We start from the raw sequence: 14,307 nt of genomic DNA, 5'->3' as shown, positions 1-14,307 counted from the left end.
TTCGCTCATAAAGCTCCTTGTAGAAACCAATCTATTACAAGCTAATAATTTTGCTAATTCCTCATAGAGGAAGCTTTATGAGTGAAAATGAGTGTTAAATTTTAATATAAATAGAACTAATTTTACGCGATTGCGAATAATTTTGAATAGAAAATCTTATGCCTCTGCAAAATTATAAAGCATTAATTCTATATCATTAATATTTTATATAAGAGATTACATATTTATGACAAAAACATACATGTATTTATAATTTTACATAAATTAATTGTATAAAATGCAAAAATGCACATTACGGAAATAGATATCTTACGTCGATGTTCTGTTCCATCTCATCGTTATATTTTCTCCAAAAGAAAAGCTTTTATGACAAATTTTTTTATTTTATGTCAGAATATATAACATATCTCATAAAATATTCACTTCTCTGAATAATCTTGAGATTTTTATACAAAAATAATTTTAAAAATATCGACTTTATATGTGTTAAAATCTCTTACAATTAGTTCGATTTCATACAATTCTTTATTTTATAACAGATTATGCACTTATAAGAGTATTTAATCTCTCTCTTTCTCTCTCTCTCTCTCTCTCTCTCTCTCTCTCTCTCTCTCTCTCTCTCTCTCTCTCTTCCCCCTCCTCTTCCTTCTTCTTTTACCACAGTAATCTGAAAGAGTCCTTCTGTACTAGCGTTCATTATTTTTATACTATTAATACAATTCTTAATGGTATTGATCCATCAAGGAAGAGTTACTTTTCGTGTCCACCATCTGATACATTCGTGTATGTGTATTGCAATACTACAGCGATGTACACGTAAGAACATGCATGATTTTAAATATACATGCATGCGATTTTTACAACGACCTGCGTCTCGCTGGTTCGATGATTATATATTCCGAGGTGAAGGCAGAGCTTCGAGCCGAACCAACGCGTTCCATTCAGTATACCGACGACCGTAGTGCTGGTAAGACATACACTCGCCACCTCCCGCAAAGTGTATCTTATATCGTGTAAACACATGTGCGTTTTTGTGCCCAATTTATATTTTCCTAAATATCTGTTTTTACCTTTTCTCGCACTTCCTCCTATGTGTCCACAAACGCATTTTTCGCATAGGACGATGATCGATAGGTAAGGATACATCTAATTTTTTTTAGAATTATTAATTTGAATTATTATACGATTAGATCTTCTCGTGCGTAATTTTATTTTGTACATTTCTTCTTGTTATAAAGTGTTATTTTAACAAAACAAGTTCATCCGAGAATGAAAGAAATGTAATTTTAAAATATAAGTTTATAGTTTTCAGTTTTTATTTTATTTAAAATTTAAATTGTTTAATAAATTAAATGTGTTGTGCTACGTTTATATATTTATAATGTATTTATAATATATATGTTTGCCATTTTGCAATACGGAATTTGCGGCGCTCTCTCTCTCTCTCTCTCTCTCTCTCTCTCTCTCTTTCTTTCTCTCTCTCTCTCTCTCTCAATCTAATTCTTCAATATAAAAATACGGACGTATTAAGATGATTAAAACAAAAATCAAGTTTGATGATGGATATTAGAACAACGCAGTGGATAATACAATGACGTCAAAGATAAGAAGATTCATGCAGTGAAAGTCAATTAAATCTGCAGCAAGACTAACTTAAACGTCTACCGTCTGTCTCTACAACGGTAGAAAAATTTGTGGTTTACTGCTCATCCGTATAGTTGCAATTGAATCGTAATATGCGAAACGTGAAATTACCCCACGTGCGTGATACGACTTCAAGTATCTAATTTTCATGAAATTAATTCGTTGCTATCTTTTTCACTCTCTGTGTACTTGCATGTAAATAAAAACCTATTAAATTTCTATTAATTGCATCCAGTTATGTATGTCTATTTCTATCAGTGTAGATTAACTTTAATCTTGGTTTAACTTGCTTTTTATCTTTTTCTAATTCTTAGAACTAATTGTAAGAAAAAATAAAAGGTAAGTTAAACCGAGATTAAAGTTAATCTATGTTATACAAATAGACATTAGACTACTATTGATTGCAGATGTCTCAGGAATACGGCTGCATCTTTTTAATTATAGTTTCTTGGCTAATTGTGATTTTCTTTCGATAAATATGTTGAGAAAAATTGTTATTTATATTTTTATTTATATCTCTATCTATAATTATATCTGTATAAACACTATAAACTAAACTTCGAAAATTCTATTAAAGTAGATTCTTTTTTACAAGTCAAAGGTTCAACTTTTATAAATTTCTACTAAATCGACTGAAGAATCTATATACTAGAAGAAACATTTGACGAGATTCTGAAACACATATGTAACAAATAACGAATAATAGGTATAAAAATGCGCAAGATTTTATAATCTCTTAATCTATACCATTTAGATATCTTTAACTTGAATATTAATTCGTTATCTGTCATATCACATGAACCTGTGGCAGTTAAACATCGTAGTTGAATATTGAAAGCGAGTTTCATCGATTATTAGAAAGCGGTGCGCTAGGATGTCAACACGACAAAATATCCACAAATCGATAAATTAATCGCAATTATATTAGCTTAGCAATAAATGCACGTATAAATATCTGCCCCTTTGTCGTACGGAAAAAAAAGCAATAAGAATGTAGAGATATTAATGAACTTGTGAGCAGATGATTTCTTTGAATAATGCCCGGTTTCTTCACTGTTGGATAACTTTATCCTTAGGTTAAATTCACTCTTTATCTCTTTCTAAGAGTTAGGTTAGAAAGAGATGAAGAGTGAGTTTATCCTAAGGATAAAGTTATCCGACGGTGAAGAAACCGGGCATAAATGCGTGTGTGCGCGATTTAAATATTACGTGTGTATGTGCGCGCGCGCGCACGCGCACACACACACACACACACACACACAAATAAATATTATATATGTACATATATACATATGTAGATATATGGTACATACATGTACAAATCTCTCTAACTCGAAAACCTCTATAATTTGAATTTCAATCATTCCTTACAGGTCGATCTTTATAAGTCGAAGAAAAATATAATATTAACTCGAAGTACTTGCGAATACATTAATTTCCTGTAATTTTACCTCTACAACTTGAATTATTTCAAAATTGTCTTTTACATCTCGAAAGAAGTTTCAAAGCTTGAAGAATATAAAACCTCTATAACTCGAATTTGTTCCATTCGCATTCGAATAAAGAGAGCTTCTACTGTATGTATGTGTATACATACTTCTATAATTAATAGATTGCTAACTCCTTATGTATAAGGCATCTACAATTCTTATATCCAAAATAAGAATATAGTCCTACTAACGCGCATGCATTGATGGCATTTTATAGTATTTTCGCACCCTAAAATAGCATGTTTTGTAGGTTAAATACAATTTTTATTAATTCTCTTAAAACACACTAGAGAGATACACTATAAGATACAAATTAGAATTTCGATTATAATGCGAATTACACATACTTATTGATATGCGTATACGCAAAATTCTACGCATGTACAGAATTGATAACTTAAGTACATAAGTAAAGTATGTATTTAAGTCACCAATTCTGTAGTACATGCGTAGAATTTTGCGTATACGCATATCAATAAGTATGTGTAATTCATTATGATCGAAATTCTAATTTGTACCTTATAGTGTGTTTTTCTCTAGTATTTTAAAAGAATTAAAATTATATTACACTTTACATAAAAAATTTAAGGAATTAGCAGTTTAGTTTTAGCAGTTAAATGTATACAAGTCTGAAATGTTTACACGTGCATATTTTTTATTTTCATTGTTACATTGTATACGACTATATTATACTATTTACGCCAATCATTATCAATGTTGGAGGCAGAAATACTTTCATACGTTACTTGTTTTCTGTAACATCTTAAATTGTTTGTGATATTTTCAACAAATTCTTTTTTCAAATAGATATTTTAAGGAGATAACTCTTTTATTCATATTTCCTATTTATATTATAAAGAGATATAATTTGTTATTGTAAATAAAAATATAATGCGTTTCAATGTATATATGAAATAGATTTATGTTTCTTAGAACGTGAATGATATATTATTTTGGGTTAATTATATCTCGGAAACAAACAAAGGATTAAATTTATGATTTCGAAGAAAGAAGGTCACAATATCTATCGTTAGATCGCGTTGTTAAATGTATAATAATTAAATTGTCTCTTAGGCTGCGTTCGGGAAGCGCGCTATTAGCGCTATTGCATCATTCTATCTTTATCGCTCATCAGGTGTAAAACAAGGATAGAATAAGCAAATAGCACTAATAGCGTCTTCCCGAACGCACCCTTAATAGTTTTCACGGTCGGTATATTAATGCAGCATTTTCACGGTCTTCTTGATTTACTAAATAAGACGCTCGACGAAGTTAGCAGTTCACTTTCTTAAACTACATAACACTGTAGCTTATGTATACATGCTGGATGAAAGCTGAAGTATACAACATTACTGGCAGTACGTTCCAATGTCGAGGAAGTTATATAAGGCATTCGAACTATTATTGTTTCTAGTATCGAACCGTGTATGTTAAAAACACACACAAATATAATCTTGCACATCAATCTTTCTAAATTAAATAATCTAAAAACTTATTTTTAAATATTATATGATTGATTGTTATGAAAGATTATGATTACATTTATATGATTACAATTTGTATATAATTATAAAATTAAAAGTATAAAATACATAAGAAAGCTAGTAAATATAATAATATATGTGAATAACTGATCGAATATATTGACAGAAATAAAACAAAATTGAAAAAAATTAATAACGCGCGTCTGTAACTAAAATTTAGATTTAAGACTCCTGTTCACTCACTGTAGCCTTCTTGAATTGATGACGTCAGAAGCGAGAAAAATATCATAAACATTTTTGTGACGTACATTAAAATAAAAATGTTTTTCAATAAGATAGCGTTTGTGTAATCGATAGAATAGATTTGTAAAATATACCGAAGGCTTAAGGAAGCTAAGGGGGGTATTCTTGTCTAGAATGCTGTTTTGGAGGTGACTAGAATAGAATAAACTTAAAATTGTTCGAGTTTGTTTTCTGAATTTTTTCACACATATTGTTGCTTTAAAAACATATATAAATATTTGTTAAAAACAAAATTTAACATGTGGTTTTGTACGCTCGGGCACAATGGTGCGCGGAAAAAAACCCTGATTGGCGACCAGTGTTGCAGACGTTATATGTGTCTGAAAAAAAAAACCAAACATATTCTTAATCTCTCACAATACTCATGCAAATTAAGAATATGTTTAGTTTTTTTCCAGATACGCACAACGTCCGCAATATATGGTCGCCAATCAGAAACACACCATTTGTGCCCGAGCGTACAAAACCACATATTTATATGTTTTCCAACAAAATTTATACATGTTTTTAAAGCAACAATAAATATGTGTAAAAAATTTCAGAAAGAAAACTCGAACAGTTTTAAATTTATCCTATTCTAAAAGTCACCTTCAAAAGCAGAATTCTAGACAAGAATACCCCCTTAAGGCTCCCACTGGCTCGATTGCCAAGTCTGTGTTGACAATACACACAGTATTACACCTGGCAAAATTGTGAAATAAAAAGCGTGAAAAATTACGTTAAAAATTATATTCTTGCGACTTACAGTGTTACTTTTCGTTTTAGTGCAGTGTTTTTATATTTACAATAATTGTCGTAGAGTATTAATTAAGATATACCGAAGACTCTCATTTTGTCATAATTTAATATATGAAAGCAAATATTTATTTCAATCCGGTAGCTGTCAAAACGGCTTATTTTCGCCCTTGATTATGCAAATTCCATTCGACATATGTGGATTACCCAAACAAAAGGAGAGTTTTCAGTATATTTTACAAGTCTATTCTATCAATAACAAATCCTATGTTATTGAAAAACATTTTTATTCTAATGTATATATCGCAAGAATTTTTATTATATTTCTTGCTTTAACGTCATCAATCCAAGATGGCTGCAGTGAGTAAACAGGAGCCTTAAAATACCGAATTTTAAATAATCCTACATTTATTAGACCCTCATATATCTAAGAGAGGTTCATATAACTCGGATTCGTATAATACGACGGAAAAGTTTTAATATTTGTTTGTTTTAAAGTAAAATAAAAAATTTTACTATTACATCTTTAATATTAATTTTACATTTTTTATAATAAACTCTCTCATCTTTTATAAATATGTTTTTATAGACATACATAATCCATATATGTATAATTTATGTGACTTGTATAACACGGATTCATATAACATGAAACGCATTCCTCGTATTATACGGATAGGTCTACTGTATTTATATTTAACGCGTTGAGTATTATCATGCCTCTTGATAGTCACTTCAGGAAAAAACACTCAACGGAGATATAAATTATTCCTGTTATCTGTTTTCTTTTTATAAGCGTGATAATGAGTTATCTGAAAACTATGTTTTTATATTTCAGATCAAACGTATAGTGCCATCGAGCCTTCGGCTGTAATCGTTGGTCGCCACTCTGCAAGTTCTAAAACAGCTTCAACACAGTGCGGTTTGAAAAATATCAGACTAAAACGATCAATAGCTTCAGTTGCAGAGAAGCCGCGCAAAGGGCTCATCGAGCAAAAGCTGTCAATTCGGTTTTACGCAGGCCTTACGCAAGACAGACAACGCGCATGAAATTTGCCGTGCGTACAGGGCCAATATGACATATTTACGATCAATTGGGGAGGTGATTATCTTCCTGTTGTTGTCGATCTTCGCGATATTGGATGGCATCGTCAAGTCATTCATTCCTAAGAGGTACAAAATGAAGAGCATAGATGGTGAAATCGCTCTCGTGACAGGAGGTGGCGGAGGATTGGGGAGGCTTCTCTCCCTCAGGCTGGCCAACTTGGGCGCCATCGTCATCGTTTGGGATATAAATGAGACCGGTGAGTACGAAATGAAAAAATAGAAAAATTTTATATTTGCAGCATTTGCAACAAAATACAAGACAAAATTTTACATGCGCAAAGAAAGAATGTATAAAATAGAAATATAGCTATAAAACTAGTGAGAATTTTAATAAAATTCTAGAAATATTAGTTATTCTAAATTTGATACAAAAATTATGACAAACATACGTGATAAATTGGTTCATAAAATAGTCATAACAAATTTGATAACTGTAACATGTTATAATTCCAAAAACGAATAACATATCTATTGATAACATGTCGAAATTAGGTCATCATTACACACACAATAATAAGTCTTTATTTAATTATATCATATAGGCATAGAATTTAACAGAATGGCTAAGTCAAGATTACAAACTTGACAAAACAGATGAAAAATGTAATTATATATGTATCATTATGTAACTTGATTTCTTACGAAATGCGATCTTACGTAACGTTACATATGATTAAATATAAACTTCTTTTCTTCGCCAGTGAAAATTAACAAAAGTAATTATTTGACCAAATTGACATTTAATATCGTAGTATTACATTAATTCGACGTTTCGACACTAGGTTTGTGTCCTTATCAAAAATTTACTAAAACAACGAAGTCATGTTACATAAAAAATAACATTCGTATATTTTCCAAACTTTTTTTGTGAATAATTTTTTAATAAAAAACGAGCGACGGCTAAAACCTTCTGAAGATTACTCAGGAGGGTGACCTTGACAACATATGTCAAGGTCAAAGTCATTGGCGGGGGCTGTGTAAAGGTAAATATTTACCAAAAAAAATTTACTTACTACGTCAAATTTTTAAAAAAAGCTCGTAAATATTACATACAATGTTTATGCAACGAGCTATTTCGTACACACGATTAACACGAGGTTCAACCCACACCATAGAGAAAAATATGCCACTCAATCTATTAAATGAAATATAAGCTTTGTGACAACTAATATGTGTAACTTCTAGCCCCGATCTCCGCTGCTTGTACATACATATACTCGATACTTGAAGTTATAGTATTGAACCATTCAAATTATTTCTGAATTTTTCTCCTACCTTTATTCTAGAGAAAATCTCAATGAATGATCGCTGATCGCCTTGTATAATTATTATAATATCCATATAACTATTATAATGTTCATATATTATTTATCCATTATATCTATAATTTATTTGATGTCTAAAATTAGAAATAAAATTTTTTTTCAATTTTACCTCGAAATATGAATTATGAATGAAATGTTTAATATTAGGGGAGACCGGGGCGAAGTCGGCCCCGGGGCGGAGTCGTTTTTGCAATTATCTCAAAATTTGTATGTTGTGTTAAACTCGCCATTAATACTATAAACGCGGCTTATGGTGCCCACGTGAATAACGGAGTTTAGTGAGGTTACGTGCCATGTTGTGATTCTTATCGAAGCAAACGTGTTTTCGCAGGTCAAAAGTAAAATTTCTTCCGCGTCGAAAGTTTGTAGTATCTTAAGTATTATTGTCTCTCCGAATCTCAAAGTAAGTGATTCTAAAGAGTAATGCATGCTGAACACGAATCCAGTGCAGTTTTTTTATTTTCATTGATTTTTATTATTTTATAAGCGACCAAACCTAAAACTTGTGTTCGGCGCAAAGTCGTGACCACCGGAGCGGACTCGTCCCAGTGGTTTCACTCTATTTTCCGTTTCATATGCGTCATTGTATTTCTCAACTGCAGGAAAATGGTACGCACGTACCATCGCAAAACGTCTGCCGTCGACAAGGAGCAGCTTAAGAAAGCAGTTATTCCAGTAAAGAAAGAACCTCGAAAAAACCTAAGTAACAAGTGGTGGACGTAATCTTTGTATCTCCAAAAATCTCGAAAAAACCTAAGCAGTATTATTTTTATTTCCAAAAAATTATTACTCAAGTGATACACATCACAAAATTACGTTACCTTATCAAAAAATGAGTCGCGCTTCAAGTGATCTATTATTACAATTACAAAAAAGAAATGATATCTCTTTTTAAATTACAGCGCCAATTACAGAGAACATATATTTTTCGAGATACAAAGATTACGTCTACCACTTGTTACTTAGGTTTTTTCGAGGTATAATATTACTACTGCTCTTCTTCGATTAGAATAAAAAATTGAATTATGAAGAATTACACAGAGGTAACAGTACAAAATACAAATATTTTATTAAAATATTTAAACCCAACAAGGGAATACAAGGTATTTAAATACAAAGTTTATATATGTATTTTAAAAGATTTAATCGCATCTCAAAGAATTACAGAGGTAACAGTACAAAAAATAAAAATATTTTATTAAAATACATAAATTTTTCTTGTCAAAAAACTTGGCGCTGCTAGACCTCAAAATTAGGTCAGCCTGGTGTGTATGTGCGAGCGAGTGGGTGTGGGCGATGTGTGTGTGTGTGTGTGTGTGTGTGTGTGTGTGTGTGTGTGTGACGGTGAATAATGCGGCTTATTACTAAGTATAGGATAAGTTAGGATAAGTTTAGATTTTTAAAGCGATTAGAATTAAGTATAGAATAAGTATAGAATAAGTAATATCTACATTTGTAAAAGGTCTCACTCTCTCTCTCTCTCTCTCTCTCTCTCCTCTCTCTCTCTCTCTCTCTCTCTCTCTCTCTCTCTCTCTCTCTCTCTCTCTCTCTCTCTCTCTCCTTCCTCTCTCTCTCTCTCTCTCTCTCTCTCTCTCTCTCTCTCTCTCTCTCTCTCTCTCTCTCTCGTCTCTCTCTCTCTCTCGCTCTCTCTCTCTCTCTCTCTCTCTCTCTCTCTCTCTCTCTCTCTCTCTCTCTCTCTCTCTCTCTCTCTTTAATATAGATGTAATGGTAGATTCATTTTACACAAAGAAATTATTAACGGTAATGCAAAACCTAGGGATGAGGCAATACGTTGATTGTCCAACGAGAGTTACAAAAGATAGTCGAACGATGATAGATTTAATTTTTCGAATAAAGAAATAAAGGTACAAGTGAATGAGAAACCTAAAATCACGGACCATACATGGCTAAAAGTAGAATTTAATATAAATGAAAATAGAAATAAATATAAAGAATTTAGAGGCAGGGACTATAGTAAATTTAATGTAGATGAATTTCTTAGAATAATGGAAGAAAGAACTGAGCAAGGTCAAGGGCTAGATATAAGCATAAGGGCGGAGAGATTTGTCAATAGTATAGTAAGTGTATTGGATACTGTAGCACCTAAGAAAAAGTTTAAGATTCCGAAAATATGGGAAGGGAAAATGTGGTATTCAGATGAAATTAGAATGGCAGCAGATAGAAGGGATGAGGCTCACAGTAGAGCAATAAACTCAGGTAAAAAACAGGACTGGGAATTTTTCAGAAATGAAAGAAATGCAGTAGTTAAACTTATCAGGGCAAAAAAGAAAGAATATTATGAGAATATGATAGATAATAATAGGAGTGATCCTACAAAAATGTGGAAAACTTTAAAAGAATTAATTAAAGGTGAGCAAAGGGGTTCAGAGAACATCGATAATGTAGATTTTGAAATATTAGAAGACATAGAAGAATGCAATATAGCTGATAAATTTAATATATATTATGTAAAAAGTATTAGCAACATTATGCAATCTATTAATAATAAGGGGATAGAAGGCACGGGTAGGAGACCTATTTATGTAATTGAGAATAAGGGAATTATGGAAAATTTTGAGCCCAATTAGTGCAAGTGATTTGGAACAAATTGTTAGGGAACTACCACGAAAGAACGGAACAGAGGAAGGGATAAATAGTGATATACTGAAAATGGTGCTACCTGTGATAAAAGATGAGTTTGTAGGAGTAGTAAATGATTTGCTTAGGACAGGTAAATTTCCAGAAGGATGGAAAACATCCACGATAATACCGATACCAAAGGTAAACAAACCAAAAAAAGCGAGCGAGTATAGACCGATTAATATGTTACCGATATATGAAAAAGTATTAGAGTTAGTTGTAAAAAAAACAGTTGGAAAAATTTCTAGATGACAATGAAATAATAACCGAATACCAATCGGGATTTAGGAAACAGCAGTCGTGTGAGACAGCAATTCAAAGTTTATCGAAGAATGGAAGTTGATAATTGAGGAGAAAAAATGGTGGGGGGTGTTATTCCTGGATCTCAGGAGAGCGTTTGAGACAATAGATAGGGTAAGATTAGTGGAAAAATTATATCAGTATGGAATAAGAGGAGTGGTACTGGAATGGATAATATCGTATTTAAGTAATAGAAAGCAGCAAGTTAGATTCAATGATATGTGTTCTAAAATAATTGAGACAGTATATGGCGTGCCACAGGGATCAGTATTAGGACCTCTATTGTTTATTTTGTATATAAATGATATAGTTAAAGTCTGTCCGGAGGGAAGTATATTTAGATTATTTGCAGATGACACGACCGCAAGTGTAACAGGAGAAAGTTGTGAGGAAATAGAAATAAAACTAATATGGTGCTCGGTATACTTGAAGAATGGATGAATGTGAATATGTTAAAAATGAATGCAGATAAGACCAAATATATGATAGTTAGAAGTATAAGGAAAGAAATAAAAACAGACATAATAGTAAAAAGTTCGAATGGAACTATAATTGAGCGTGTCGAGATAACGAAACATCTGGGTGTAATGATCGATAGTAAACTCCGTTGGGAGAATCACTGTGATTATATGTTAAAGAAAATAGGGAAAAAAAGTGAGTTTTCTGAATAGAATAGGAAATGATGTATCGGCGTATACTCGATGTACTGTGTATAAGTCTATCATAGCGCCTCACTTTGAATATTGCGCAACGATGTTAGTAGGCATGGGTGAAACGCAACTGAATCGACTGCAAGTGGCACAAACCGTGCCATGAGAGTCATACTGCAGTGCTCGCGATATACAAAGGTAGATTTGATGCTGCAAACCCTTAAGTTTATGAATGTAAGACAGAGGCTAATGTACAATGTATGTATTTTTATTTTTAAGATAGTAAGAGGCATAATGCCAAAACACTTAAGTAATAGGATAGAAATAGTAGGAGATGTGAGTGGACGACGAACGAGACAGGCTGAGAATATTAGAATTCAATATCGCAGGACGAAAAGCGCACAGAAAAGTTTATTTTATGAAGGTTTGAATATGTACAACGCCCTACCGATAGAAATTAAGCAATGCGAAAGAATTGTACCATTTAAACGTAGGTTAAGAGAATATATTGTACCTCATGTAGAGGAATTAATTTAAGGATATTTTATGTAAAAAATAGCCGAGAAGGCTAATAAACTTCAATCAATCAATCAATCTCTCTCTCTCTCTCTCTCTCTCTCTCTCTCTCTCTCTCTCTCTCTCTCTCTCTAGCAGCGCCAAGTTTTTTGACAAGAAAAATTTATGTATTTTAATAAAATATTTTTATTTTTTGTACTGTTACCTCTGTAATTCTTTGAGATGCGATTAAATCTTTTAAAATACATATATAAACTTTGTATTTAAATACCTTGTATTCCCTTGTTGGGTTTAAATATTTTAATAAAATATTTGTATTTTGTACTGTTACCTCTGTGTAATTCTTCATGATTCAATATTCTAATCGAAGAAGAGCAGTAGTAATATTATACCTCGAAAAAACCTAAGTAACAAGTGGTAGACGTAATCTTTGTATCTCGAAAAATATATGTTCTCTGTAATTGGCGCTGTAATTTAAAAAGAGATATTTCTTTTTTGTAATTGTAATAATAAATACTGCTTAGGTTTTTTCGAGATTTTTGGAGATACAAAGATTACGTCCACCACTTGTTACTTAGGTTTTTTCGAGGTATAATACTACTACTTTGTTTTTTTTTTCGAGGTGAAGATACTACTGTTTAGGTTTTTTCGAGGATTTTTCAAGATACAAAGATTTCGTCTACCACTTGTTACTTAGATTTTTTTAAGGTATAATACTACCACTGTTTTTTTTTTCGAGGTAACAACATATACACTACTATGCGTGTACTTGGCGCCTTTATTTACTTTTTTTTAAAAAAAGGTAATTTTGTACAGATATCGCGCCTTTTTGTAGTATTACGCATTGTATAAACAATATGTACAGGGTGTTATTTCGAGGTATAATACTACCACTTTGTTTTTGTCGAGGTAACAACATAATACATATATACTACTATGCGTGTACTTGGCGCATTTTTTTACCTTTTTTTTGAAAAAGGTAATTTTGTACGGATATCACGCCTTTTTGTAGTGTCATATAAGACGTCGGCGTTAGAAGTAGATAGAAGAAGAAGTATCTTAATAAAAAATTTTCACATTTGGACTTTGCGTCGCAATATCTCCGCTCGTAGGGCACGGAGCGGGATATTATAAGAGAAACCCCCCCCCCCCCTAATTGGACCCCAAGCTATCGATCAAGCTTACTTAGAACTTGATCCGTTCACTCGTTATTGAGATCTCAACATCTCGGGTACTCGCAACCCGTCGCGTCGCGTAAAAGAGTCATGGTCGGTCTCGCTCCGCGTGTACTTGGCGCGAGACACTACCGTGTCTCTTGATTCTGTCGCTAGGGAATTTTTAAGTCGATTCTTATAAATCAAGCTTGAATTCGATGTCTAGGTGTCCCAGGTTGCCGATGACGAGGTTCACATAATGCGCTTCATAGTTTTCGATATCCAGGTGTATTAATACCTTGAATTCGATGTCCACGTGTTCCAGGTTGCTGATGTCGGGTTCCAGATAGTGCGCTCTATAGTTTTCGGTGTCCAGGTATAATAATACGTTGAATTCGATGTCTAGGTGTCCCACGTTTCCGATGACGAGGTCCACATAGTGCGCTCCGTAGTTTTCGGTGTCTACGTGTATTAATACCTCGAATTCGATATCTACGTGTCCTACATTCAGATTTAAAGTTATTAATACACCTAGACACCAAAAACTACAAAGCGCACTATGTGGACCTTGTCATCGGCAACCTGGGACACGTAGACATCGAATTCGAGGTATTATTACATCTAGACACCGAAAACTACGGAGCGCGCTATCTGGACCTCGTCATCAGCAACCTGAGACACTTAAACATCAATTTCAAGATATTAATACACGTAGACACCGACAACTACGGAGCGCACTATGTGGACCTCGTCATCGGCAACCTGGGACACCTAGACATCGAATTCAAGGTATTAATACACGTAGACACCGAAAACTACGGAGCTCACTATCTAGACATTGTCATCGGCAACCTGGGACACCTAGACATTGCATTCAACGTATTATTACACCTGGACACTGAAAACTACGAAGCGCACTATGTAGACCTCGTCATCGCCAACCTGGGACACCTAGACAT

General features: G+C 32.8%; 1 protein-coding gene across 2 annotated transcripts in view; it reads left to right on the top strand.

Moving 5' to 3' along the window:
* The first annotated feature begins 943 nt into the window (after positions 1-943).
* The window catches only part of LOC139810003 (short-chain dehydrogenase/reductase family 16C member 6), a 64,646-nt gene continuing 51,282 nt past the window's right edge, over positions 944-14,307 (top strand). The window contains exons 1-2 of one of the 2 annotated variants that reach the window (XM_071773352.1): positions 944-1,134; positions 6,495-6,960. In XM_071773352.1, the coding sequence (XP_071629453.1) occupies positions 6,732-6,960 (229 nt within the window). In that variant the 5' untranslated portion in view covers positions 944-1,134; positions 6,495-6,731. The remainder of the gene's footprint in view (positions 1,135-6,494; positions 6,961-14,307) is intronic. The other variant, XM_071773347.1, reaches the window with a different exon arrangement.

The sequence above is a fragment of the Temnothorax longispinosus genome, chromosome 1 (assembly GCF_030848805.1).
Source record: "Temnothorax longispinosus isolate EJ_2023e chromosome 1, Tlon_JGU_v1, whole genome shotgun sequence".
NCBI lineage: Eukaryota > Metazoa > Arthropoda > Insecta > Hymenoptera > Formicidae > Temnothorax > Temnothorax longispinosus.
The sequence above is the reverse complement of the archived record's forward strand: the minus strand, read 5'-3'. Positions and strand labels throughout refer to the sequence as shown.